This window comes from Halichoeres trimaculatus, unplaced genomic scaffold (assembly GCF_033239565.1).
Source record: "Halichoeres trimaculatus isolate MK-OKI-2021-1 unplaced genomic scaffold, fHalTri1.1 fHalTri1_scaffold_8, whole genome shotgun sequence".
Lineage (NCBI taxonomy): Eukaryota > Metazoa > Chordata > Actinopteri > Labriformes > Labridae > Halichoeres > Halichoeres trimaculatus.
Genome location: NW_027437186.1, coordinates 8,688,201 through 8,715,391, shown reverse-complemented (window position 1 = coordinate 8,715,391; position 27,191 = coordinate 8,688,201). Strand labels below are relative to the sequence as shown.

At 40.3% G+C, this 27,191-nt stretch overlaps 1 protein-coding gene across 2 annotated transcripts; it reads right to left on the bottom strand.

The window, feature by feature from the left end:
• edaradd (EDAR-associated death domain) lies at positions 1 to 27,191 on the bottom strand. 2 transcript variants are annotated; one of them, XM_074675126.1, is made up of 6 exons: positions 26,968 to 27,191; positions 11,048 to 11,106; positions 10,644 to 10,686; positions 8,569 to 8,642; positions 4,066 to 4,111; positions 1 to 1,876 (listed from the first exon to the last, which is right to left on the bottom strand). In XM_074675126.1, the coding sequence occupies exons 1-6, from the start codon at positions 26,999 to 27,001 to the stop codon at positions 1,488 to 1,490; spliced, it is 645 nt and encodes a 214-aa protein (XP_074531227.1). In that variant the 5' UTR covers positions 27,002 to 27,191; the 3' UTR covers positions 1 to 1,487. The 2 variants fall into 2 exon arrangements, with proteins under 2 accessions (XP_074531227.1, XP_074531228.1); XM_074675127.1 differs by having other exon boundaries at positions 8,569 to 8,639.

Below are 27,191 nucleotides of genomic sequence, written 5' to 3'. Positions count from 1 at the left end.
CTCCTCACTACTAAACCTTACTAAACTTGTCATAGAGACCTAGATGTGCTGTAATTAATCCGATCCTGGACGACCCAAACTGGAAGCTAAGAAGTAGCAATTTATAATAACTTGTAATCAGCAATATTGATGCTGATATTCTCATTTTAAAGTGTGGATTATGATCAGGCATATATCTAGAAGGGAGACTTTTTCATGATCACTTTCAAACACCTCACAGTCACTAAATGGTGCTAAAAGTCTCTAAATGGAGTCATTACCTAATTCACATAATAAAGCATTTGCATGTAACTGTCATGGAGGTTGTAAGGAGAGAGGAGCCGTAGAAATAACAATGTTTCCCTGCTTTTGTCCAATCATGTTAACCCTGTACAGTCTGACACATTAAAAAACAGCCAGAAAAGTATAATTTTATGTAACTGGGAAAATTATTAACCCTTTCAACAAAATCTGCCAAAACAATATTTTTATATCATTTTTGTTTATGATATATTTTTGTGTCACACTTGATAAATTGGGCAATTTTGGCAACTTTTTTGGTTAAGCTTTTAGTTCATGTTTGTTCTTTAAATGCAGAAAAAAACTTACTTAAAAAAATGAGTAACAATTTAGATGATATCTTACAGCAACTTCTTGAAATTTACAAGGACTCTGATTTCACCAGAGCAGCCACTTGAAAAAGGAAACTTTCATGTTGATGAAATGGAGGTCTTTAAATCTTATGTATGCAATATTATATGTTTGGTTTAACAGGGTTAGAATTGCCTGATTAGTCACAGGCATTATTTAGCTATAGAAGACAGGACGGTTAAGTTTCTTAAAATTACAACCACAATTTTTTTTTTCACAATCAAGTCAAAAATTGTTGAGACATCCCCCTGAAAACTACAAACTGAAGTCCTGTACCAAAAACCCAGGTAAAGACACAAACACCAGTAACTGTGAATGTGTGCGTGAATTGTAAGAGCAATGTTTCCATCAGTTGTTGGAATATTTATACCTGGGTCAGGTGGAAAACTTTGGCCAAACAACCATCCTGTCCTCCACTTTGTTCATTAAGTCTGATTGCGTTTGATTTCTGGTTTAGAGAGCAGGACGTCTTGTTTTTGGTGAGTGGAGTCTGTTGCTAGGAGCACTCCACACATGATAAGAAAGAAACTGTTAAACCCGTTGGACTTTGTGGAGTTTTTCACATTTTCAACATCTATTAAAGAAGTTACAGTAAGGGCCTGTCTCCACAGAGTCCAACTGTTAGCTTTAAATGTCCAATCAGCCCCTCTGTTCATCAGTAGTAAGTCATGTAGGCACTAAACTGTAAAATCCCATGTTACCTGAACCTCTCAGTGATGCTGACGTTTTGTACCTAAACATCATTTCGTGAAGATCAGCTTAAGTCACTCATGGTAAAACAGAAGAAAAAACCCAAACATGTAACACCCTGACAGAAATCAAAAGAAAACAGGATAAATATTAAACCAGTCAAACTCTTAGTTGGTCTGTTGCCAGCGTGACGGCCAAACCTTCTCTATCCAGCTCTGCAGCAGCCGCAGCACGTCGATACGCTGATAAATACGACAAAGTTCGGTCAGCTCAGTGACTGTCTTCTGGTTGTAGCGCAGCAGGAACTCCTGAGTGGGGCTGTGGGACAAAGAGCCCTGCGTCCGGTGCTCCAGCAGGGTCAGTTCATCGTAGCTCATCCCCCAGCGGCTCGCAAAGTTCTTCCAGTTTTTGACGGTGCAGTGGTTTGGATCCAGTTTGAGCCGCAGTAAGTCCAGGAGGTCTTTGTCGTTCATGAGGTCGCTGATCTTCGGCGGCGGCGCGGGGCAGCAGCACTTTTCACACGGGCTGCTCAGCATCTGGAGCTCTTTGGGGAAGTCTGGGATCAGAGATGGAGAAGAAAAATAAGACTTAACATCAAACATGACAGATCTCTAAGCCTCTATCTATGAATGAGCTCCTTCTATGACTTTTGTTTAGAAACCCCTGAGTCATCCAGCACTGGGTGTCTGTATGTGTGTGTGTGTGTGTGTATGCACTGTGGTCTGAAGGGGAAGACCCACTGTTCATGAAGCAAACATTTCTATAGCAGTGTGTGAAATGAGCTAAAGAGGTTACAAATCTTAGCGGTGATAAAAGAGCTGATCTTTTCTCCAGGATACCCCAACAAGATTCAGAAGCAAGAAACAACAGCTGGATCTGTGACGTTGAAGTTCAGACCACCTGTATTTACCTGAACCATTTGGTTTGCTCAAGTGGTAAAAACTTGTTCCTTTGTTCTTGAGATGTGATGGAAACACTGTAGCTTCCCACCCTGAGCCTGGTGTCACTGGGAAATGGCATCAGTGTGACTTAACTCTTCCTCTTTTTCCCCACCTCTCATACCAACATTTTTAAACCTGTTAACAGCCCTGGTTCCTGATATAACACAGCTCACACAGTCACACGTGTCTAAGGTGACTGGTCACATTCCCACATTTGGCCATATCTCGACCACTTCAAAGGAACTCGTGGAGAATGATTCAGTCATGTCACAGATCTGTCCCAGTTCCCAGGGTAACAATTCTGATAAACAAAGTGTTATAGCTCTAAGAAGTCTGAGTAAATATAATCAAACTCCAGAAAAGAAATATTTGAATAATAAATAAAGCCTCCTGTTATGAAACTACAAATGAATTATTTACAGAGTCTCGCACTTCAAAATTCTTAGATATTGTAAACTTAAAAACAATGGAAATACTGTTTCAGGCAAAGGATAAAAGTCCTCCCAACTGTGTTCAATTTTCTTTTTAAATCAACAGAAAAAATATTCAATTAAAGGGGGTTTGTTGTCTTTGAAATAGGTAAAGAACAAATGTAAAACATAGATGTGTTTCTTTTTGGGAGTTAAATTATGGAACACACTTAGTGTCCACTTGAAATTGTGTAAACCACTGTTTTATTTAAAAAAAAAAGAAAGAAAAGTAAAATAATAAAGGGTTACAATGAAGATGACTGAATGTCAAATGAATATGAAGAATGCTGAGAAGAATAAATCTTGTCATGATGTTTTTCCTTATTTCCATTACTGATATTCTGGGTTGTTTTACGGATTGTATCCGACAGGCAAAAATAGGCCTCGGCTTCAGCCTACCCCTTTTTCAGTTACAGGGTTTCAGTTATTTTGTGGAAAAAGTGTGAAAAAGGCATAAAGGTTATTTTTTATTTTGTTTGTTTATTTTTTGTGAAGTGATCATACATAATTCATATTCTGTATGGGATAATGTAACTGTAATAAAACACTCAATAAATAATAAATCAATTAATAAAATTAAAAATATATAATAAATAAAAAGAAAAGAAAATTTCAAAATTGATGAATAAATAAGGGAGCCAAATCACGCAGATTCAGGCCTTGTACACATGTAACCGGGTATTTTGAAAAAACAAATGCAAAAGGGAAAGCTTTTAAAAATTCTTCGTTCTGTCTTTTTCTGTATCTTCTTCGGTGTCAGACATTTCAGGCTGCTTCCAGAAGTAGTCATCATTTCTGGGCCTGATTTCAACCCCAGCTTTTTCTGATAAACTTTACAAACTAAAATCTAAGCAAGTGTCTTTTTTTGTTATTTGTTATGTCTTTTTTCAGGTCATTAAAAGGCAAAATGATGCTCCTTACTTGTGTGTCATTTATTGTCTCTAATGAAAAAAAATACATTTTTTTTGGCCTTATTAGGTGAATGTGGCCAATATCTAGTCTAAGTTCAGTTTTTGTGGTCTTTAGCCGACCTTATTTTCAAATTATGAGTGTCCCTTAATTTTGTCTCTCATTTCCTGAGCTTTTTTGTTTAAGGAGCCTGTTTTACTCAGCTCAGTATTATTTTGCCCTTTTCCTCTTCCTCTTGTGATCATTTCCTGACACATGGGCTCAAGTGGCAATAATCAACCTGCCTTCCTGAACTAAAATCATACTCCTCAGAGCTGCTCTAGGAGATATTGGATGTATATGTGTTTTTTAGTATGCCCCCTTTTCTATGGACATTCGAGTTTACTAAACAGGTCTGTTGTGTCCTGTTTGAAGAGCAGACATACCTGGTGAAATGGAAGTGGTGCAGGTGCATTCCTCGTCTTCAACAGGCTTCAACACAGAAAAAGCACAAACTGTTAATCACCACAGTATTCGACATCACATCTGTAAATCTGATGTTCAGATTTCATTAAAAAATGATCGTATTAAAGAGACACCAGGGGCAGCTGCTTCTCTCTTTTGAGTGACTGTTACACTGAGTCTGAGACGTCTACCATCTAACGCTAATAAATACAAGAAATCTTAAGTCATTTTTTTCTTATATAGTCCACTCACAGATGTATGTTCACTTCTTAAAAGCAATTAAGGCTTTATTTTTGACTCTCAGTTTATTGAAATCAGACTTTTTTTGGACTTGCCAGGTCAGTCAAGCCTCAAGGAGCTGTAAGGACTTGAGCGATAGCGCTAGCCATAAAGACTCTGCTTCCCATGACCACTTGCTCCACTCTGTTGTGAGGACAACACCTTTACTAAGGCGTGTGTTGGTTTTGAAAAATTAATTTCTTTGTTTATGACAACTTTTATAGGTGCAAAGCGATGAGGTAACATATGTATTAACAGCTACGTGGCTAGCGCTATTGTTAAAAACCCTAACACCAATCAAAGTAAGTGGGTAGCACTGTTTAGGAGCTAGCAATATTCAGTTTTACTCACAGCCTGGTGTTCTAAGACGTGTCTGTGATGTGTAACATTAGTGAATCCTGGTTATGTCCTGCCAGTCATCTACCAATCAGAGCTAACGTAACCTCACTCTTCATTTTATTGATAGACTCTCAAGTTTGAACAGACCACTGCAGAATAACTGCTGACTGTGGGTTGGAATCAACATTATCACAAACAGAATAAATTCTTTCAGACTAGTTTTTAAACTAACTTAGTTTTTCCATTTTGCGCACTGTATTTTTTGTTTATTTGAACAGGTAATGTATGACTTGTTTTCTTGGTGACTGTGAGTAGGACAAAAAAATGATTAGGTTAGCTCTGATGTGTCTGGATTTAAAATACATGCATTGATATATAATCACTGCAGTTTTGAATCTTAAGCTTTTAAAACTTTCAAAAGTATCAGAAAGAAGGAAAACTTGTACTCCTCACAGTTATTCATGTAAGACTGGAAGACCTGTACATGACTCTCTGATAGTAATTCTTCTCTTTCACTTCTTCCGCTGTTCATAGATTTCACACCTCTGTATCTTGGTTTATTTATAATTCATATGCTGCAGGTGTGCCTCTTCTCAAGTTATTTTCCTCATGACCTCGATGCGCACAAATCTAACATGTCTCAACAAAAGCAGTAATGCACACGACGACACATCAAGGACGAACAGAGATGAAGACACCCCCCACCCTGCCACCTGGAGGGATGAACTCATTTTATCAGTAAAGACAGAAAAAGGCTGCACTGGGCTCCATTCTTCTTGTGGTTCCTCCAGCTAACTTTTTGTTTTTATTTAAGTTCATCTCTAAAAAACTGTTTTAACAGAGAAAGCTGACTGGCTGAGGGTGATGTAAGTGCACTCTGCTCTGTTATTAGCACAGCTGCATCTCTCGGTTCAGTGAGGCAAAACCACATCCTGCGTGTTCACAGCTTCAATTAGAAAGAACTCACAGGGTGCATCTCTGCCAAAGGAGGATCGAACGTTTTACAGGAGGCAGTGTTCAATTATCTTAATGTGCCTTCAGCTCCAGGTTTGTGTCAGGATACGTAATGATAGTGAAGGTGGATTGTTTGCAGACGGTGATATATTTATGAGATTAATAAACCGCTGTCATGAAAATCAGGATGAATTGTGCAACATTTCAAAGTGAAATATGACCTCCAACATGGTGCCAGCTCACTGACTTGCATCTTGGAGTCTCTTCCCTCTTTTCTGTCTGAGCGTGTGCAAAAACTGAAATCTAAGAAAGTTTTTCAGACTTATTCTTAGTATAAAATGATCTTATTAGACTTAAGACTACGGTATTAAAAGACAAAAATGACACTTAAAGTACTTGTCAAGTTTTCTATAACTGTGTCTTAGTCTTTAAGATGTTCTTCTGGTGTCTCTGTAGTACTGTTTAAACTCACAGCTCAATAAAATCTCTAAATTTCTTACACTGTTGTTTTATAAAACCCTTATTTCAGCCTTAGTCGGAAAGTCTTTGTTTTAGCTGCTGTCTCTTTAAGACGCCCCACTCCACAAACCCCCTCTCCTCTAATTGGTCAGCCTCCTAGAGGCCTGTTTGGGGAGGAGGAGCTATATGCAGACCTTGATGTTTGAGGCCCACTACTTCAACAAGACATAAACAAGTTAGAAGATCCTTATGATGATGACCTCATCACTTCAGTCGGTCTTGTGAAGTTCTGATGTTTTTTTTTTTTTTTTTTTTTAAAGAGTGGAGTGTTTTGATCAGTTTAAAGACAGATTTGGGGATTTCAACAACATATGAATATGTAGAGGTCTTAAAATCTGTGCAGTAAGTACAAACATCCAGCATAGTAACTTTGTATCCATGTTTAAAACAAAGGAACACAGAATACCCCCTCTTTAAATGCTCTCTCTTTAAAGGACATAACAGATGATTATGCTCTGGGTCCTTCTGTTAATGTCTGCTGTCAAACCCAGGTCCCACTGTCCACATTCTGAAGTGAATTGCTGTGTGAAGCATGCTGGTGATTTTGGTTTTAGGCACAAAGATTGCATCAGGTCACATCATACAAACACTGTCAACTCTGCCTACACAGTTGTGGGGAATTTTCCTGGTTTTGGTGAAAGTAACACTCTGAATGAAGAAGGTTTGAAAAGTTTGATGGTTTGTAATCTCACGTGTCTGAATAGCTCAGAACCTTTTCAATATTTCAGTGAGTCTTAAAGTGTGGGTGTTGCTACGAGTGGCCAATCAGGGGAAAGGGGGTTAGTGGAGCAAGGAGTCTTATGGTACGGCCACACCAAATGCAAATTTGCGGTGAAATTACATACAAAGTCAATGCAAAGACGCGTTTAGACGCCAATTTGCCCTGGACGGCGCGTTTGGGGCGTTTGGCGTGGCGCGTTTGGGGCGTGAGCGCGTTAGGAGCGTTTGCGCATTTGGGCGGCAGATGCGAAATTTGCTCGAGTTGAAAATTTAAAACTTTTGACGAGAATTTGGGTGAAGGCTCGCCGCGGCAGCCAATCAGCGATGACATTCCCCCACGACATCATTGATTTGATGACGTTGGGGGGGGAACCACCACCTGCTCATTGAGTCACAGCTCAGACATTTACACCACTGAGTATTTCCGATCCTGTCTCGATGTCCAGTGTCTGTGGATGTTTCCTCTGTATTCCTTTCAGTCTCCATCTGTAGCAGCTCTTCTTCTGTGTGCTCCGGTTCATGCAGGTATCCTTTTGGTTCCAAAGTGAATGAAACTTCTTCATCGCTGTCATAGTCACTCATTTTGAATTTCCTACGCTGCCTCACAATCCTTAGAGTACAAACAAAAGAATTACGATACTTGATCAAACTTACACGAGGCTACAACCAGTGTCCGAAGCATAGCTTGTTTACATTCCCTACAGCTGAAAGGTGGAGGGGGGACGGAGCGCACTAGCGCTGCGCAGAAGGACACATGACCAGTTAGTTAGGTCCAGATAAATGTTTATATTTCTGAAGACTTAATGCACTTAAAAAATATTTTATGTAGCGCACTCTTAAACTGTGGTATTACTTTTTGATTGTAGTTCTTGTAGGCAGAGAAAATAGCCTTTGAATTTGGTACGGTCTTTCCCTGTTAGCGTCTATTTCCTTGTCACCATCGATTACAGTTTGTGTCTTACTGAGGGAGAGGAGACAACTTTCCACTGTATCTAATGTCCTTAGTGGTCACATAGAGCTCATGTAACCCCACTTAAAAAAAACTGAACTATCCCTTTAAGGGACAGCAGCTAAAACAAAGTGTTTAGAATAAAATAAAATACAAATTAAAATTAAAAAAAGCAGAATACCTCTCTACCTCTTTAAAGTTTGTCTGAAGCAGAACAGATTGATCTCTTCATGCCTGACTTTACCAACTAATCCTCATGGAAAGATTCCATCCACTGGTGTCACTGCTGCTCTGATCTGCTACTTTAAATCTTACACGATGTGGTAGTTTGTTGTGTTTTTGATTCCTACACCATGCACTAAACCACAGTTCACTCTGAACGTCATCCAATTTTACGTAAACCACACAGGAAGTCTTCTGTGCCGTTGGCACTTGTGTTTCATGTTCCTGCCCACCATATTTTTCAAGGTGCATTTGTGTGAAAGTTCATTGAGCTTGCATCCTGCAGATGGAACAGCCTGTGGTTTCCGATTCAGAAATATTAAAGTAGGAGTGTCAGAAAAAGGAAACTGGGTGACGAGTGGGTGAGTTTTAAAGTCTGAGGAAAGGAGTGAAACTCTGTCTCTTGGCACAAATGTAGGCCAGCTCTGTTTACTTCTCTTCAGAAACAGATGGAAAAATGTCAAATATCTTTAAACAAAACATCAAACTCTAAGATACTGACCTGTCTGATCCTGTCTGAAGAGGGGCGCAGGTATCCAGAAGGCATCGAGCTCAAGTGGAGAGTAACAGCGTCTGCTGGAGGTCAATCACAGAATGAATCAGGGGCAGGTTTATGTCAGGCTAGTCAACACATCCAGTTACTCATCTCTGTGTTTTTATGTTAAACAATGAACAGAGGAGAAGAATAAGAAGTGGAACACTGGCAAACACCAGTATTTCCATTTAATGACAGTTTTATCTACTCAGAAAAAAGTATTCCTTAACGTTTTACCACACAGCGGAGAAGCAGGCTGCTCATGATCCTCTGGTTATAGTCTTTGCTTCATAAGCAGCAACTAAGTAAGCAAACAATACTTTTCAGGCTTTTGGAAGCACAATACAATGATCTTCAGCTGCTCAGAGCTCCACCACCCAGAGCTTAAACATGTCATGTCGTTCTTTTTAAAGATGCTTACGTCTGCTGGCAGAGCTGCAGGTAACTTTAAAGAGCGGGTATCGTACATTTCTCATATTTCAAACATGGGAATAAAGTGACAATGCTGAATGTTCATAATTTTCAAACCTCTATGTACTCATATGTTGTAGAAATCCCTTAATCTGTCTGAAAACTGATCAAAACGTAGTGTTCTAAAAAATGAAATAATGGCTGAATCTGGTTCACGGCCATTGACTGTATACAGAGTGAACAGCGTGGCTTTGCCATCTACCATTGTACGGTTTTGAAGCCATCACAGGCGCCGTCATTGGCAGCAGTTATGCAACCAGAGTCTGCACAGTAAAGACTGTGAGGGATTCTGGGAGAATCTGAGTGGGGCTGGGTGACAAAAATAATATTTTTTTTCTTTCAAGCGTCTAATCACTTCTTGACTCTACCCAAAATATTTTTCATCCCCCGAAAAAATACACAAGAACAGCAGCTGTCAATCATCATTAAACGTGACGTAAACCCCTGTTTTTAACCTCTTATAACTAATGAAAACAAAACGTTTCAGAAAAAAAAGCTCTTGAATACAAGGCAGCCAAATAATATCTTCAAATCACCACAACAATCTAACGTGAGAAACATTTCTACGAGGTGTATTATTTTTTTTAAGTTTGACCACAGCCCATCTGGAATGAGTGGGGGAATGGATTTTTTTGACATATACTGCAGCCAGCCACCAGGGGGATCAGTTTTTGTGGCAACCTCACTTTGAGCTGAGCAAGATGACGTCCATTTTTTTTTTTTTTTTTTTTTTTACAGTCCATGTCCTTAAGGTCTTCCCATGCTTCCCCAAGCTCTGCCCCTGCAGGACTCCAGAGAGATGGCCAAACAGAGGGAGGAGGGTTTGTAGAGTGAGGGTTCTTAAAGAGACAGCAGCTAAAACAAAGTGTTTCAGGCTGCGGCTGAGATAAGAGTTTTCCATCACCGGTAAGAGAAAAATTGAGATATTTTTAAGCTGTTACTAATGTAAAGTTACTACAGTGGCACCAGAGGGACAGAATAAATTGAAAAAAGCACAATACTCCCACTTGAAAGACATGCCTTTGCTAGCCTCTTTGACCAAGAAAGCAACAGAAAGTAACAAACACTGCTACATGAAGCTTTCAGTTTTGCAAGTTTACCATCACTACCTCACTGCTGGAAGTCAAACTGAGGGTGAGGTATGAGACATTTTAATTTCTTGTTAATGCTACTTTGCATTGTCGGCCTTATTACCTATGTTGCCCTCTGTTTGGTGGTAACTGCTGTGAATACTCTCTGCACTAAACCTCTGCACTGATACAGTGAGTGAACTGTTGCCCAAAACATTAAACCACAAAAACATAATCACACATATAATCCTGCTGGGACCACTGAATGAATGGAAAGCTGTCTTTTGTTCAGTCATTTGTTGAAGCCATTGTGAAATGATTTAATAAAATTAATAGATGCCTCTGTAATGAACTAAAAAGCCAACAAAACTGTCAACTGTCAAGCTATTTTAAAGAGAGCTGCTGTCAGAAAACACTCTGCAGATATAGAATTAGTAATATTATGTTCATGTTTACTCGAAAAAAAAAAAAGCATTAAGGCATTAAAGTAATAATATTTACCATGAGGATCTGTCACCTGCACGGGATAATTGGCCTCCAAAGACTGAAAAACAGAAGATAAAACAGGAAATGAAACGAGTAAAGATAAATGAGATAAGGTTTGACTTTCACTGTGTTCCTGAGAGTCAGAAAACATTAAGATGAAGTCTGTAGCTGTAAGAGCCTCTTGTGTGTACAGACAGGGAAAAGCCTGCTGCAACCTGTTGGTGAATGAGCCCTCCGGCAATCATAGCTCGGCGTGTTCAGTTATGGTACATTTCTCAGCAGATTACAGTAAGGCTCTGCTTTCTAAGGAACAACAATGAGAAATCAGCACAAAGCAAACTGGATGGAAGACAAGTCAAGACAATGAGAGGGTTAAACAAACACATAATCAGAGGAGAGCGTGAAGAAAAGATGCTTACAAACTCTGCCACGAAGCTGGTGGTGTCCGTGTCCTCCACAGGTTCAGAGCTGCTTCTGTCTGTTACACAAAAACAAAGAGGTTTTCAACACTCGCACAATGTGCCGTCACTTCTGCTCACGTCCTCCTCTCTCTGCACACTGCGGGGACAAAGTTTCAGCAGCAGGGAGACACAGAAAAGTCACATCCTTCTGCCGACAGAATTTTCTGCTTTGTGGTCATGACGTAGTTTGGACACAGAGTGTAGGCAGAGTCTGACAGTAATGATGCTTTGTGTTATTTAAAGAACTGTAGGCAGGAAGATGCTCCGTCTGTCTGATCTGGGCGACACCACACGACTTGGGGGAGCAGCACAAAGGCAGCTTTCGAGCTGCAGTGACTTCATGCACAGGGCTCTGCCTCTTAGACTGCGTCACTGTAAAGTCATTGTATCCAAAAAGCTTTAAACTGAGTCCTGCTGTGGCCTTTCTCAGGTTTTACTCCACACTTTCACTTGCATCGGTGACCAGAATAAGGATTAAGATCCTGTGAAAGTGAGACATTTCCTACTCACAGTTATCAACCTGAGAAAGAGAAAGCAGCCATGCATGTAGGTCAGAGTAAGTATCACCAGCCTGTTTTCCAGACCATGACGTGGTGAAATGCTTTTTCACATCGTCGTTTAAAAGGCGCATCATCCAGAAGCACAACAGCCCCATTGTCACATTTGTGTTGGCCTACCAACTGCCAAGCTGTAGGCTGTAAGATTAGAAATTCCTCGTCTAAAGGGTAACCTTCTTATTTCTACATCAGTCCTGTTTTATGTCATTATGCTGAATCTAAATTAGAGAAATGTTTTAAAGTTGCCCAGGAGGATCTCTTCAGCCTGCAACAGTGAGATCAGCTGTAATGGCTGTAATGTACTCCTGCAGGGCATCCTCAGAAATATTCATAAAGATTTGTTTTTTCATGCATTTGGTAAGAAAACAGTGGATGGAGGTAACTGGGAATATTTCACTAGATCTTGTTTTATTCTCATATTTTGTCACATGCTTTTTTATGTATGAGATTTTTTCTATTTTAGTGTCCACTTTGGTGGACAATAAAGAAATATTCCCTTCAGTTCTATTCTATTCTATTCTATGAATGGGCTGCAGCAAGGTGCTTTGAGATCTAAAGCCTCTGGATATGGAGAGCGTGATCTAACCAAGGAGTTCTCAAACTTTTCAGACCATGACCCGAAAAAAGCTACCAGCGACCTCTGCTGTGTGTTTCACTAAAAGAGAAATCAGAAAAACAGACCAAAACAAACACTAAAAGGCTGAAATACTTTATGTTGCTCAATTGGCACTGCCCTGTTGTGGCTGCCTGTTACAGCAGCTCTCTCTTCCTTTTCTGTTTCTTGTATTTTTTCATCTCTTTTTTCATTATTTTTGCATTTGGAGTGGATCATTACTTTGTATGTTTCATTTATTGGTCATGGACACCAAACTGGTTTCGTCTTCAGTGATATTTTTACTACTTTTTCTCCTGTGTTTGTCTAGAGATCCTACATGTAACCATGGCTGCATTGTTTACATGTGAAATCAGCTGTTAGCAGCCTGTAGCATGTCAATGCTAACTGGTGCAAGCCCTGATGTTTTCCCATAAGGTGATGAGAAGGAGGTGAGGATGATGTGCTGGTTCTCAGGTGCGAGCTAAGAAGTGACGACATCGACCTGTCCTTCCATCCATCGTTATTGGAAACGTAAGATCTATCTCCAATAAGATTGAAAAGCTAGCTGTGCTAACCCAGCAACAGAGAGAATACCAGAGGGCAGAGTAGCATCATGCTATTCACAGACATGGCTAACAGAGCTAACATCAGACACCAACGCCATGTTGGAAGAGCTTCACCTGCTGTGAGCAGACAGGATCCAGGAGACAGAGACTGAACAGACTGCTGAAGGAGCTCAGTCCTGGACCCTGTGGAGGTGGAGGCTGGCTGAACTGGACAATGATGGACAAGCTGTCATGATCTGTTTTCTTATGGACCTTTTTGCACTTTCTATACACTTTCTGACTTTTGTTTTGAAGAAGAAGAAATGTGGCAAACAGATCAAACATTTCCTGTATTACATAAAATTCTAGATTTTTCTTTATACTTGGACAACAATAAATGAAATATAGGTTTGTGAATAATTTTTGTTTCTTAAAGGCATTCTGCAACCCCCCAATCGGTGTTTTGTGACACCCAGTTCTAGGATCAATGGTCTAACTGCTGAGGAAAACTAAAAACTGATGCCCCAAGATCAAAGCTTTTATAAAACATTATAGTGATCATCTTCACAGAATAAAGTGCAAAACTAGGATCTTTCTCAATCAATCAATCTCTATTAAGTGCCAAATCATAACAAACATTGACTTACAACACTTTCCAAAAACATTAACAGGTCTTGACTAGGGGTGGGCGGTATATACAAAAGTTGCTTTCACGATGTGCAATTTTACGTCATCAAGAATCACTGTCTAAAAAAAATAAACAGACGGTGCATAGATGGCAAAGGAGAGGTGCTTCAAAGTCCTCATTCGGTGAATGCTTGCCTCAGAAGCCAATCAGCGGACTGCCCGGACATGACACGTTCAGTCACGTGACTCAGTGGAAACCAAAACACTACACAGTTGCACATGGAGGAAACATGCAGGAGTCTCCCGTCTCAGCGGATGATTTAACAGCGAGACGTGGGTCCACGTCCCTTGCCTGCCATACACAGAATGAGCTTGTTTGTGTGTGTAAATGCGCACACGTTTGTGTGTATGTGAACCCCTTGGACCTGTACTTCACCGTGCGCGAAACAGCGAACGCTGTGATGCACAAATGACATTCTGTTGTGTAAATTAGATGAATAGTATAAAGCTATCTAGTCTGTTAGATTGAAAAACAAGTAGACACGCACCGGTCAATCAGTGCAGATTTCCTTTATTTTGGAAGATTGGTGATTGGCCCATCCTTACATATGAAACTGATCTTATATTCCTCCAGGAAGGTCTGACAGCCAGCCATTGTTGCTTTTTGCTCTGAGACCTAAAACTCAGGACACTTTATTGGTTGTTAAAGTTAAAACATAAAGATATTATTGTTTCACAGGTATTGTTCAATGATTTTCAATAAAATAAGATTGGAACATTGAAGGTATAAGCTGTCAGTTATGAAAAATAAAAAATAAAAATTGGTATTGGCCCAAATCGGTATTGGCAGGTTAGGCATTTTAAAGATTTGATCGGCCAAAAAATCGTGATCGGTGCACCCCTAGTTCATTTGTTATAGCATCACCTGAATCTGTCTGTAAACTGATCAAAGCGGTCTGTTTTAAAAATGGCACAAGGTCATTGCACGAGGATCTCCTAACTGATCAATGACATGGAGGGGCAGGGCTCAAACACAAGGTTTGCCCATAGCTATGCCCTCCTGACAGGCCTCCAGAGAGTAGGCCAATCAGAAGTAAGGGGGTCTGTGGGGAAGGGGGGCCTTAAAGCGGCAGCAGCTGGAAGGAAGCGTTTCAGACAGAGGCTGAAATAAGACTTTTCTAAAACACCAGAGAGAGAAAAATAGAGTTATTTTTAAGCTGTAAATTTTGTTAAGTTACTACAAGGGCACCAGAGGGGCAGAATAAAGCATGAAAAAAGCACAATCCCCCCCAAAAGTCTAGTAAAAAACACTGCATGTTATCATCTTCAACATCCCTAAGAAGCAAAGTGTAAAAACAGAAATGACTGGGTTAATTAAATCTAAAGAGAAGTATTCCAGACAGATTGTTCATGAACATCCTGTCTGGAGCTTCAGACAGACTGAGACACAAACCCAACAAAAACTGTTACACTTGTTTTGACCTTGGTATAACCAAAGTCTGCTGACTGCAGAGCGATGTCTCACTTCCTTCAACTTTCCTGCACTGATGGTGATTTCCAACCATAGGATTCATAGATTTTCTACTCAACACGCCAGAGACCATACAAGGTGACAGACAGTCACAGAGACAGATTGATCCATCTGAGGGGAAATGAAGAGGTAAATCCCCAACACCAAAGAGACTTTTCAACAGCCCACACAACAATTCTTGGAAATAATGCGCAGGACAAGAGGAAATGCAACGAACACAAGGGTTAATGACGTTTCAGGAGCAGTGTCAAACAGACAAGACCATTTACGTCAGAACAGGAGAGCTCTGAGAGACAACTGACTGCATGTTTACAACTTAAATCCATGGACCGGTTGAAGTACCATCTAAAGAGACGGTTTCCTGTGACATGTCATATGCTTTTCCTGTGTTACTCGAGGTTTGTCAGCTCTTCTTGTCTCTTTGGGTAGTTACAACTGCAGCATTAATATTTCATTTACCCTTTCATGTGTGTGGTTTAAAGGCGCAGCCACTAACAACTTCACAACCGTCATCAATCACATCACACTCAAGGTAGACGCTTGGACGCTGTTTTTTCACAGGTTGTTTTCTAAAGCTAGTGTGATTCTAAAACCAGGGACTTCAGGGTAAGATTACCAAAATTTCCAGGTGGAATACCCCCCGACCCAGCTTCTGATTAGTTATGCTTTGTTTTGTTTACTGTGGGGTCACTGAAATACCAGTCAAGTTTTGTAATGTTTGTTCCAACCTGCTGCATCTGTCTAACCCATGTTCTTACCAGCTTAACCTTTTGTTTGACGACACTAAAAAGGGCCACAGAGAGACAGAAAGCATCCTCAAAACAGAAACCAGTTTAAATAGTGGTCATATTTTTTGCACTCTCAGATCTTAAAAAGGTTCTTAGAAGAGTTTCAGAGTGAAAACAGAAGAAATGGGAGTGTGAAAAAAATCAAGTGAGAAATTTATCAAAAACAATTAAACTGAAACGGTCTGTTCATCGTTTGATCAAACCAAAATCTGCTCTAAAATGTTGATTCACTCTGTCATGACCTCCTGGTGGAAAAGGCTAAAAAGCTTGTGGTTGGGTTGTTGAGCTGCCTGAGAGAGGCCTCTCACAACATGCCATCTCTGCTAAGGTTGGACACAGTAAGATCGCCATTTTGAATTGTTCAAAGATTCTGAGGGTTAAGGAACCAAGGATCCAAGAAACTTTCACTGGCACCAAGCTGGTAGATCTTATTGTCTGTAGGCCGTTGCTGGAGCCGACTGCAGCCCAATAACCATCAGACGCCATCTGAGAGAGAGGAGCTTTAAAATCAAAACTCTTCTTCAGAGGCCCCGTCTCCTTCAACGCCACAAACTCGCCGTTTGGACTTTTTCAGAGAGCAGCAAACATGGGACACTGACAGGTGAAGAAAGTTTGATTCTCTGAGGAGAAAAACCTGAACCTTGACGTCCTGATGGCTTCAACGTTACTGACATGACGAGGAGATCCCACTGGAGATGTTTTCACAGCAGCACAGTGGAGGGGGCGCCATCATGATCTGGGGCTTTTTCCTTCAATGGATCAATGGAGCTTCAGGTTGGTCAGGGGCGTCAAACGGCGGCTGGCTCTGTGGAGATGTTGCAGGGGGCCTCCTTCATGACTGAGGGCCCTGGTCTGTGTGGGAATGACTGGGTTTTTTCTCTTGCTCTAAATAACCCTGACAACATTTGGGGATGGATGGAGTGGGACTTTTACAGAGATGGACATCATGTCCAGACAGTGGATGATCCTCCACGAAGACATCTTCACTACTTGGAGCAACATTCACACTAACCTCCTGGAAACACTCCCATCAGGCATGCCCAGAAATTTTTGATGTGATCAACAAGACCAGTGTCCCTCCTCATTACCAAGTTTTTTTTTGGAACTTTTATTTCTAATCTTGCACAGATTTCAGCATCTAAAGACTGTGATTTTAAATTTGTGATCAGCTGATGAACAGCCTGTTGCACTTAAATTTTTGTCAGAAGTAAATTGCTTTCTCAATTTTTTTTGTCTTAATTCCATTTCTTCTTTTTGCATCCTGAAACTCTACCAATAACCTTTTTAAGACCCAACAGTGCAAAATATTAAGTCTTGCAATTTTTCAATTGGTCTTAAAATTTGGATCAGGTTAATTCATGTCCTTAAAAAAACAAGAAGTATTTAATGGTTAAAATGTAAATAATGAATTAACTTATCAGTATTTTCTTTAACAGACTGATAATTGAAGCTTTCATTCCGGGGCCGTTACGCAACGGTTTTAGGGTGAAACACAAAAGTACTGTAGCGTTTTGGCCCCTTGTTTAAATGGAAATGGTGTTTCAGCCGACCTAAAAGAAACTTTTGAAAACGGCCTCCAGAGTGGAATTTTCCTGAAACACTACTGACACTGTTGCCGTGTAAACAGTAAGCCGGTGTTTTCAGTGGAAATGCTGCTAACAGTTGTTGTACAATGTTACAATCATTGTGAACTACTGTGTTGTTCTTGTGCTGCTCAATCTGCTAAATGTCTTCATACAAAATGAGCATCTGTTGCTCCACTTCTGCTCTTAGTATTCACCAATTCACCAGACGATCGGCCCAACTCTACTTCTGTGGAGATCTACCAAAAGCTGCTTCTGGACGAGACAGTTATAGCGCCACCTACATGTTTACTACAGCATTTTCAGTACCTCACCATTTCTGTATAAACGCAAATTTTTTTCTACTGCATTTTCAGATGACACTTATTGTGTAAACAGGGCCTCATTCTCTGTGGTCTCTTTATTTTTCCAACTCCATTCTCCATCTTTTAGTTGTCTAGATTACAGCCCCAATAGATAAAGAAGAAAGTTAATTCATCAGTGATTGTTTTAACAATGACACCAAGCAAAGATCAAGACCTAAGAGCAGAACCAACATTGAAATGAAAAGTGACAAAACAATTGTTGACCCTCTCCAGCTGAACTCTTTTTGGCATTTCTACAGTGAAAATCGTGTAACATGGTTCACCAGTAAATTTAGTTTATAGTAAAATTAGTACATTGTGTAACATATATCTGAATGAAGGCAGACATCAGTCAGTGACCTGTCACCCGTAGGTGGTATTCCCCTCTTCATACGGTGCACAGAGAATGAGGACTTACAGAAAGTCGCCCAATTATCATGTGTAAGTCGAGCTGCAGATCAGTGGAGCATTGTTTCTCCCTCTCTGGGAATGCAGAGGCATGTCGCTGCCTGCTCTGGATAAAGTTCAAGAGATGAAATATAAACCACATCATAATGCATTGCTTAGGGCCATAATTCCACGCAGGTGAACCCACCTTCTCTGCACTTTGACCACCTGTGTCTCCACAGGGACGGAGCACACTCTCTGAGCATGCTCTCTGAGCAGCCTGTTAAGTGGGCAGATTGCTTGATGGTGAGTTTTTCCACACATGAAATGGGGTGAATGGCGTGTCAATACTCGACCCAGACCACAGTGCAGTCTAGACTGAGTGGGACTACGTACATCCACCTCCACAGACTCCCTGCCACATGTGGGGCAGAGTTGTGGGTGGGTGGTAAGTGTGTGTATGTGTGTAGTGATCTGTACAGGATTAGACTGGTATGCTAGGGCTCAAACATGGTTGTCTCTTCCTAAACAGTCACATGAAAACATTCGTCAAACATCTGAAAACTTTAATGTGCTGAAGTCTGTCTCAAAGCATTTAGGATTAGGGATGGGTACCTTTCACATTTGAAACGATACGGTACCAATGCCCGGTTCCTGGCAATCGGTACCAAGTTTCGGTACTTTTTTGTGGTTATGTGGTAAAAAATATCAATTTCTTTAATAATGAAATATAAAAAAAATTCAATTCAACAAATTTATTCTTCAATATATAATCTTGCAATGCTGTGTTCATGTCCAGCATGGAAAATCACCTACTCTTCCACTCCCTCACAGTCACAAGGATGCATTAAGGTACCTAAACATGGTACCTTTTTGATTTTACATGAATTGGTACCTGGTACTTTTGAAAGAATTCGGTCAGTACCTGTAAAAGTACCTAATTCGGTACCCATCCCTATCTTCATATTAATAATGTAGCACAGAGGAAGTCTGGTCCTGCTGTGTTTGAAAAATGCCGCCAACTTTCATTTGACTGTATTTTTTTAAAATTGAAAACAGGGGTAAGGATCCATTGGCTTTTTAAGATAATATCTCATAAAAAACAGTTGGATACACAATATTATTTAAATGTATGTGTAAACAAAAAAATTGTCATGACCATGTGACTCATCCCTCATTTTTGCCTTGGTGGTTCTGCTTCTGAGTGGACACTAAGGGGCCATTTACACAACATCGGTTTTTGGGTGAAATGGAAATGTTTTGTTCCATATCAGCCTCACATTTACACGTAAACAGCGTTTTAGCCGACCTAAAAAAAACTTTTGAAAACGGCCTCCAGAGTGGGATTTTTCTGAAACGCTGCCGACAGTAAGCCGGCGTTTTCAGTGGAAACGCTGATGTCACATTCCGCGCCATGCGAGCTCAACAGTACTGTTGTTACAATCGTCGGGAACTACCGTGTTGTTCTTGTGTTGCTGAATCTGCTGACTGTCTTTCAACAAAATGAGCATCTGTTGCTCCACTTCTGCTCTTAGTATTCACCAATACACCAGATGATCGGCTCAACTCTACTTCGGTGGACAGCTACCAAAAGCTGCTTCTGGACAAGACAGTTATAGCGCAGACTAGAGGCCTGGTAGGCTTACTACAGCATATTCAGTCCCTCAGCGTTACTGTGTAAACGAAGATTTTTTTAACTGCGTTTTAGTGTTTTCAGATGACATGTTGTTGTGTAAACAGGGCCAGAGATCAGGATAAAGCAGTGAGTTATATCAGAGACAGATTTACGCTGTGATTGGCTGAGCAGAAATAAGCGCTATGGAGCAGTTGTACCTGATAAAGTAGCCAAAGAGTGTATTATCCAGAAGTATGAGGTAATTTGAGCAAAAAGACCTGAAAAATGGACAGGTGTCTTCGTCAAAGTGTGTTTCTACCCTCTGTGCTGAAGGTCATGTGGGCTGACACAGAAGCTCCTGACTCAAAGCAGGAGGGCTTTTTCCTTTCTGTTTATCAGTGATACATCTTACTCATCCAGCAGACCTTTAGTGACAAATCTTACTCAACAGACTGATTAAATCCACAGTTACTCTATCACAGGTGCAAAAACACACACACATCAACCAGCTGTGTCAGTGTGTTGCTCTGTTTCCTACGGAAGAGTATTAGGGACACCCGTGAGAAGAATAAAGAAAAAAGTCGAAATGTCGAGAAAAAAGTCAAAATGTTGAGAAAAAAGTGGACATGTTGAGAAAAAAGTCCACATGTCGAGAATAAAGTTGAAATAGGATGTCGAGAAAAAAGTCGAAATGTTGAGAAAAAAAGTCCACATGTTAAGAACAAAGTCGGAATATAATGTCGAGAATAAAGTTGAAATAGGATGTCGAAAAAAAAGTCAAAATGTTAAGAATAAAGTCTACATACAATGTCGAGAAAAAAAAAAATCAGCATACAATGTCAAGAAAAAAGTCGATGTCTCCTTTGTTCTATCCCAGTTCTCGATAAATCCAGTGAGGAGAAAGACAGAGATGCACGCTGTAACATGGAGTGTTAAGTAAAGAGTAAGTTCCTGAAGTTTTGCAACTGAGTGAGGACTGTATCATTCATTATCATATTATTAATCTTGTTGTTCAACCCAACATAATTCAAGTAGCAAACACTTGAGCATCTGAAGCTAATTCTGACTTTATTCTTGACATTTCGACTTTATTCTGGACATTCTATTTCAACTTCATTCTCGACATCCTATTTCGACTTTATTCTCGCCATTATAAGCCAACTTTATTCTCGATATTTCGACTTTATTCTCGACATCCTATTTAAACTTTATTGTCCCTATTATATGCCAACTTTATTCTCGACATTCTATTTCTACTTTATTCTCGCCAATATATGCCAACTTTATTTGACATTTCGACTTTATTCTGGACATTCTATTTCAACTTTATTCTGGACATTTCAACTTTATTCTCAACACTTTGACTTTATTCTCAACATCCTATTTCAACTTTATTGTCGCTATTATATTCCAACTTTATTATCGGCATGTCGACTTTTTTCTCAATATTTCGACTTTTTTCTCAATATTTCGACTTTTTTCTTGACATTTCGACTTTTTCTCGACATTTCGACTTTATTCTTGACATTTCGACTTTATTCTCAATATCCTATTTCAACTTTATTGTCGCTATTATATTCTGACTTTATTATCGGCATGTCAACTTTTTTTCTTAACATTTTGACTTTTTTCTTGAAGTGCATGATGAAAAAAAAATTCTGCCCCCTCCAATTTTATTTGTCTCATAGGTGGCCCTAATACTCTTCCATTGTTTCCTTTGTTGCTATGGTCTGCATACTTTTTTTGTTGAAACATGCAGACTGAAAGGCTAAAAACCTGAACTGAACTACCTTATTTAAGGAGGTATTGTTGTGATGTGGCCAACTGTGCCAATAATCTCACTTTTACCTTCTTAAAATTAATCCAGCAGCATGTTCTGCTCTGAGAAACTTTTCACAGAGTCTCTAAATAAAAGAATTATTCATTGTGTGCATCACAAATCTGTGGGTAAACTTTGCAGGAAAACACTTTAAACTGAGCAAAAACTCCACATCCTGGTCGAGTTTAGGAATGCTCCTGAGATCTGCTAAATTACAGTTTAGTGATTAATGAAGGGAACCACGGTGTGTACTCAGATCATGTAGGCTTTTAGACAAACAGCCATTAGCCTGCAGGGTGACTAAATACATCCTCATCACTCTTTGTGTGTGTGTGTGTGTGTGTGTGTGTGTGTGTGTGTGTGTGTGTGTGTGTGTGGGAGAGATAGTGGTTTATCACCTGCAGCCAGAGGAGCAAAGCTGGTAAAGGAAACAATACAGAAAGGTGTTGAAATGTGACGCATACACGTAATGAGTAAGAGCAGAATATCTTGTCATGCGTGAGATGTTACAGCAGATTAAATCCAAACATGCTGCTGCTGTAGGCGGGGCGTAAACAGAGTACAATCCCAGAATCCATAAAACATGGATGAAGTCTTAGAGATGTCACATGCTGGTAAAGAAACCTGACAACAGCAGACGTATTCGCCACCTTGGAAATGCTGACTGAGTAACTTTCTATGGAAGTAACCACAAAGAGCTGCACCTGCAACAGACCGCAAGGCTCCTGGTAAACACTCATATCATGCAAACCTATCCACCAACTCACCACACGACCCATGATGCAAAAGTGTGCCAAGCTTTGCCTTGAACTTATAAGAAAGGAAAAGATAAAAAATTTGATTGGCCATCTTGACATCCTGAAGCATGATTGGCTGTTTGCCTGTCAGAGGCCACACTTTCTGTTACTTAAGCTTTCTTTCAACAAGCTGTAGAAAGCTGTTTTTTAGTGAGGAACATTTTATTTTTTTATTTATTCTGTTCGTACTTTACAGGGACTTTGGGCAAGAGATGGGCATTTCAAGGAAAATTACTATTCAGTATACCCTCTTTACTATTTATCGATTGCGCAACATGACCAGAGAGTGAGGGACCCATTCAGTAACTGTGCAAAGTTTGCACTTAATCTATTCGTTTATAACTTTTCTTAGAAGTTCCTTAAAGGATAAGTTTGGTTTATACAGCTTTTACATTGTTTTTTGTGCAGCGGATGTCTGTGTATCGCATGCTGCTGCACTTGTTTTACTGGAAACTAATACTTGTGCACTGTTCAGTTGTTTAAAATATACTTATGATATTATGGAGGCTTGGTTAAACATTACAACCAGGGACTGGTAAAAAAAAACAAACAAACAAAAAAAAACCAATGGAAATACACACCCACCAGCCACTTTATTAGGCACATCTGTCAAACTGCTCGTTAATGCAAATTTCAAATCAGCCAATCACATAGCAGCAACTCAATGCATTTAGGCATGTAGACATGATCTGCTGCAGTTCAAACCGAGCATCGGAATGGAGAAGAAAGGTGATTTAAGTGACTTTGAATGTGGCATGGTTGTTGATGCCAGATGGGCTGGTCTGAGTATTTCAGAAAACTGCTGATCTACTGAGATTTTAACCCACAACCATCTCTAGGGTTTACAGAGAATGGTCCCAAAAAGAGAAAACAGTGAGCAGCAGTTCTGTGGGTCAAAATGCCTTGTTGATGCCAGAGGTCAGAGGAGAATGGACAGACTGGTTGGAGCTGATAGAAAGGCAACAGTAACTCAAATAACCACTGGTTACAACCGAGGTCTGCAGAAGAGCATCTCTGAACACACAACACGTCCAACCTTGAGGCAGATGGGCTACAGCAGCAGAAGACCACACCGGGTGACCCTCCTGTCAGCTAAGAACAGGAAACTGAGGCTACAATTCACACAGCAACACCAAAACTGGACAATAGAAATTTGGAAAAAAACGTTGTCTGGTCTGATGAGTCTGGATTTCTGCTCCACATTCAGATGGAGGGGTCAGAATTTGGCGTCAACAACATGAAAGCATGGATCCATCCTGCCTTGTATCAACGGTTCAGGCTGCTTCTGGTGTAATGGTGTGGGGGATATTTTCTTGGCTCACTTTGGGCCCCTTAGTACCAACTGAGCATGGTTTAAAGTCCACAGCCTACCTGAGTATTGTTGCTGACCATGTCCATCCCTTTATGAGCACAGTGTACCCATCTTCTGATGGCTACTTCCAGCAGGATAACGCTCCATCTCATAAAGCTGGAATCATCTCAGACTGGTTTCTTCAACATGACGATGAGTTCCCTGTACTCAAATGTCCTCCACAGTCCCCAGATCTCAATCCAATAGAGCACCTTTGGGATGTGGTGGAACGGGAGATTCTCATCATGGATGTTCACCCGACAAATCTGCAGCAACTGTGTGATGCTATCATGTTGATATGGACCAAACTCTCTGAGGAAAGTTTCCAGGACCTTGATATGGGCTAGGTGTTAGGTTTTGCACCCCATGAGGTTAGCCCTCAATAGTCCAGCCTGCCAGCCCCCATTAAGTGGAGATGGGTTTAGTTCAGCATTTCCAATATGACTCCAAACTTCAAAACCCTGTGTCAGTGACAAACAAATGAAACGTCATCCATAAACTAAACAGTCTGGGGTCACTGCCCACTCTTGCTTTGTTTCTGGCTCTATCCACTGTCCGGTCCTCTCCTGGTAAAGGCCTAATTAAACCCTGAAAATATAACTTCAAGGAAAAAATCAAACTAAAAAGAGAAGAGAACAATGTCTGAGCAGGGTGACCAGACATCTGTGTGTGACTGGGACCATCCTAAGCTCCACGTGCTGTAGCCCAACAATTATCAATAAAATACTGATAATGTGAAGAATCCTGCCGAGACTTCCAAACTGGAGCCCGACAGATTAATCGGTCGGGCCGATTATGCCTGTCACCAATTAATCAACATCGGCCAAAATGTAGCCGATTATAAAAAATTTTTGCTGCACGGAGATTCTGTCGCTCCTGTTCCTGTGTGTCTGTGTGTTGAGCTGCACACTGCCCCAGTGCCTGCCCCCTTCGTCCACCATTATCTAATGTAAGACTATAGATCGGCGTTTTAACATTATGTTAGTTGCTTTTTTGTGAGATAAACAGAGCTAAATGCTACTGTTAATTATCCACCATTATCTAATGTAAGACTATAATTTGGCGTTTTAATGTCGTTCAAGTTGCTCATTGTGTGTTTACATTTTTAATATTTTTTTATACTTACTGTGTTTAAAGTTTGACTTATATATCAAAGGTGTTTACAGTTTGAATTCTTTATTTATTATTGTGTTTACAGCTTGTTCTTATTTATCATTGGTTTACACTACAGTTCTTATGTTGACAGTTTTATAATTAAAGTTCCTTCTTTTAATTTAATAGTGTTCTGTCTCTGTCTTGAATCATATGGGTATTATAATGATTTGTGATTATATACAGTATATATCCTGTGTATATCAATGAATTTATTATATAACTCATCCGATATATCGGATATCAGCTGATATATCGGATACCGGTTGATATATAGGATATCGGCCGATTTATTGGATATCGGCTTTTTTTTTTTGCCCCAGTATCGGTATTGGCATTGGCCCCAAAAATCCCATATCGGTTGGGCTCTATTCCAAACAGAATTCAGCCTTTTCCAAAGAGCTCAGGAGAGGAGGAACGGTAAAGCTGTCTTTGAAAAGGCATCCAGACATGAATATGTTACAGTCTCTACACCAGGGGTGGGCAATCAATTTTTACAAGGGGCCTCATGAGAAACCTGAGTTGTGTCAGAGGGCCACACCAACAATAACATGAACTTTAAGTTAGAGTCCGCAGGATTTTCCTTAAAAACAGAATGTCAACTTATACAGAAATAATCCTGCTCAATCGTCTCCTTGGGGCCTCTATGCATATGTGTGTCAGCGTCTGCCTCAACCCTCTCCTCTGCCTTTATGCTGATGTTATGGTTGTTTGAGACATTTCTGGGCGTGGTGACATCAGCCAATCACAGCGCGCCCAGTGTGCAAGTGACTTTGCGTGTTGATGGTCTTGAGTGGAAGTTAATTGGCGCAGCTAAGATACTGGACATAGCACAGAGAAAAAAAACACAACATGAGTGAAACAAAATGTTGAACAGAAAAGCTTTTTCCAAATGAAGGTGGGGCTTGACTCAACTTTCACTCCCTTTCAGGCACTTGGAGAGCAGCTCGGGACAAAGAGCGATGTGAGTTGCCTTTCTGCTAACCAAGTATGTTTCTGATACCTGTGATTAGCTTGTGTTAACATGCCAAGTCAGGTGCACGGCTCTCAAGTCTCTCTCATGCAGGGACGAGATGCTACAGGTGGTTGCTGGGCTAGTGAGTGTGTTCATGTAGTCATAGTCAGGGGCAGTGGGTGTGCGGTGCTGCTGGCACTGATCCAAGGGGGAGGAGCCCAGTTTTAATGTTGTGTTTACTCACAAGTAACAAAAATTCCAGCAGACCTTACATCTAAGTCTGCTCCTTGTAAAACGATTCCCAAAGTAAAATGCTGTATGATTTATTTGACTGACCTCACATGGGCCAGAGAGGGACCCCCAGAGGGCTGGATGTGGCCCTTGGAACGTAATTTACCCAGGTGTCCTCTACCCACTAAAAGTTGCCCACAGGGGAAATGCTGTGGGCAGCTTGTTACAAAACCATATGCAAATAAATTACTGATAAATCAGAAAAAAAAAAAAAGCCAATAGTCCCATGAGCTCAGTTGCAGTACATGTGGGCAGTGAAAGTGAAGTGCCCCTGTATGGAGGATAGGAAATGTCGTTGGAGTCACGCCTTCATGCAGTTTTATAAATACTCAAGTATAAATATGAGGTGACATCACAAAATCACATTTAAAGTGATTTTTTTGAACATGATAACAATTGTGTCTTATTATAGTTTTTATAATGTCAAGATTATTCTTTGAGATATATTTTCCCCTGATTACTCTTTGAGATATGTTTTCTCCTGATTACTCTTTGAGATATGTTTTCTCCGGAGTTGTTTGAAAATAAGTTCATAATAATTTGGACAAAGGGTCATGGGCTTTCCCTTTTTTTGTCTCAGGAACAGTCAAATATGGAAACTCCTTTGTCATGGTTTCAGAGTTTCCTCGGAAAGATTTGAAGTTCTTCCCCAGAATTTGGGCTAAATTGAGTTTCAACCCGCAGGAAATGCTCTGATAGACCTATAATGCTGTTTATGATGGTATTAAATATTTGAAATGCTAATAATTTTAATTAAATTGTTATTCATATGTAACAAAAAGCAGCTATGCAGAATGAGGACATATGTGTAGGATGTCATATTGCACCGTTTACAATGATAATGCAGGATAAGATAAAAATCAAACACTTTACCGAGTTTCTGAGGACACATCCTGCAGGTAACTTCACAGTCCATGAACACACTTTTAGCTTTAACTCACCGAATGGATCCTTACACGCCGTTAGGGTGCTCATTTTTGAAGCTGTCGCGTCTCCAAACCGTAAAGAAATACCAGTCTGCGATATAAACCTCTAAATCTACCGATAACAGGTCAAAATTGAGGCAGAATCCTCCACAGTGAGGGGAAACAAAGCGCTCCTGGCAGCCCAGCCACGGCGCCTCGGACTGATGAGCCTCACACTGAGCTGCTGCTGGAGCTGTGCT

What these genes read in the sequence shown, in the direction of transcription:
- edaradd (XM_074675126.1), bottom strand. Translation starts at nt 27,001, where the DNA reads ATGAGCACCCTAACGGCGTGTAAGGATCCATTCG. An exon ending in CCAGCTTCGTGGCAGAGTTT is followed by an intron (nt 10,687 to 11,047) that starts GTAAGCATCTTT and finishes TCTGTTTTTCAG; the next exon opens with TCTTTGGAGGCCAATTATCC. An exon ending in CACCACTTCCATTTCACCAG is followed by an intron (nt 1,877 to 4,065) that starts GTATGTCTGCTC and finishes CTCTGATCCCAG; the next exon opens with ACTTCCCCAAAGAGCTCCAG.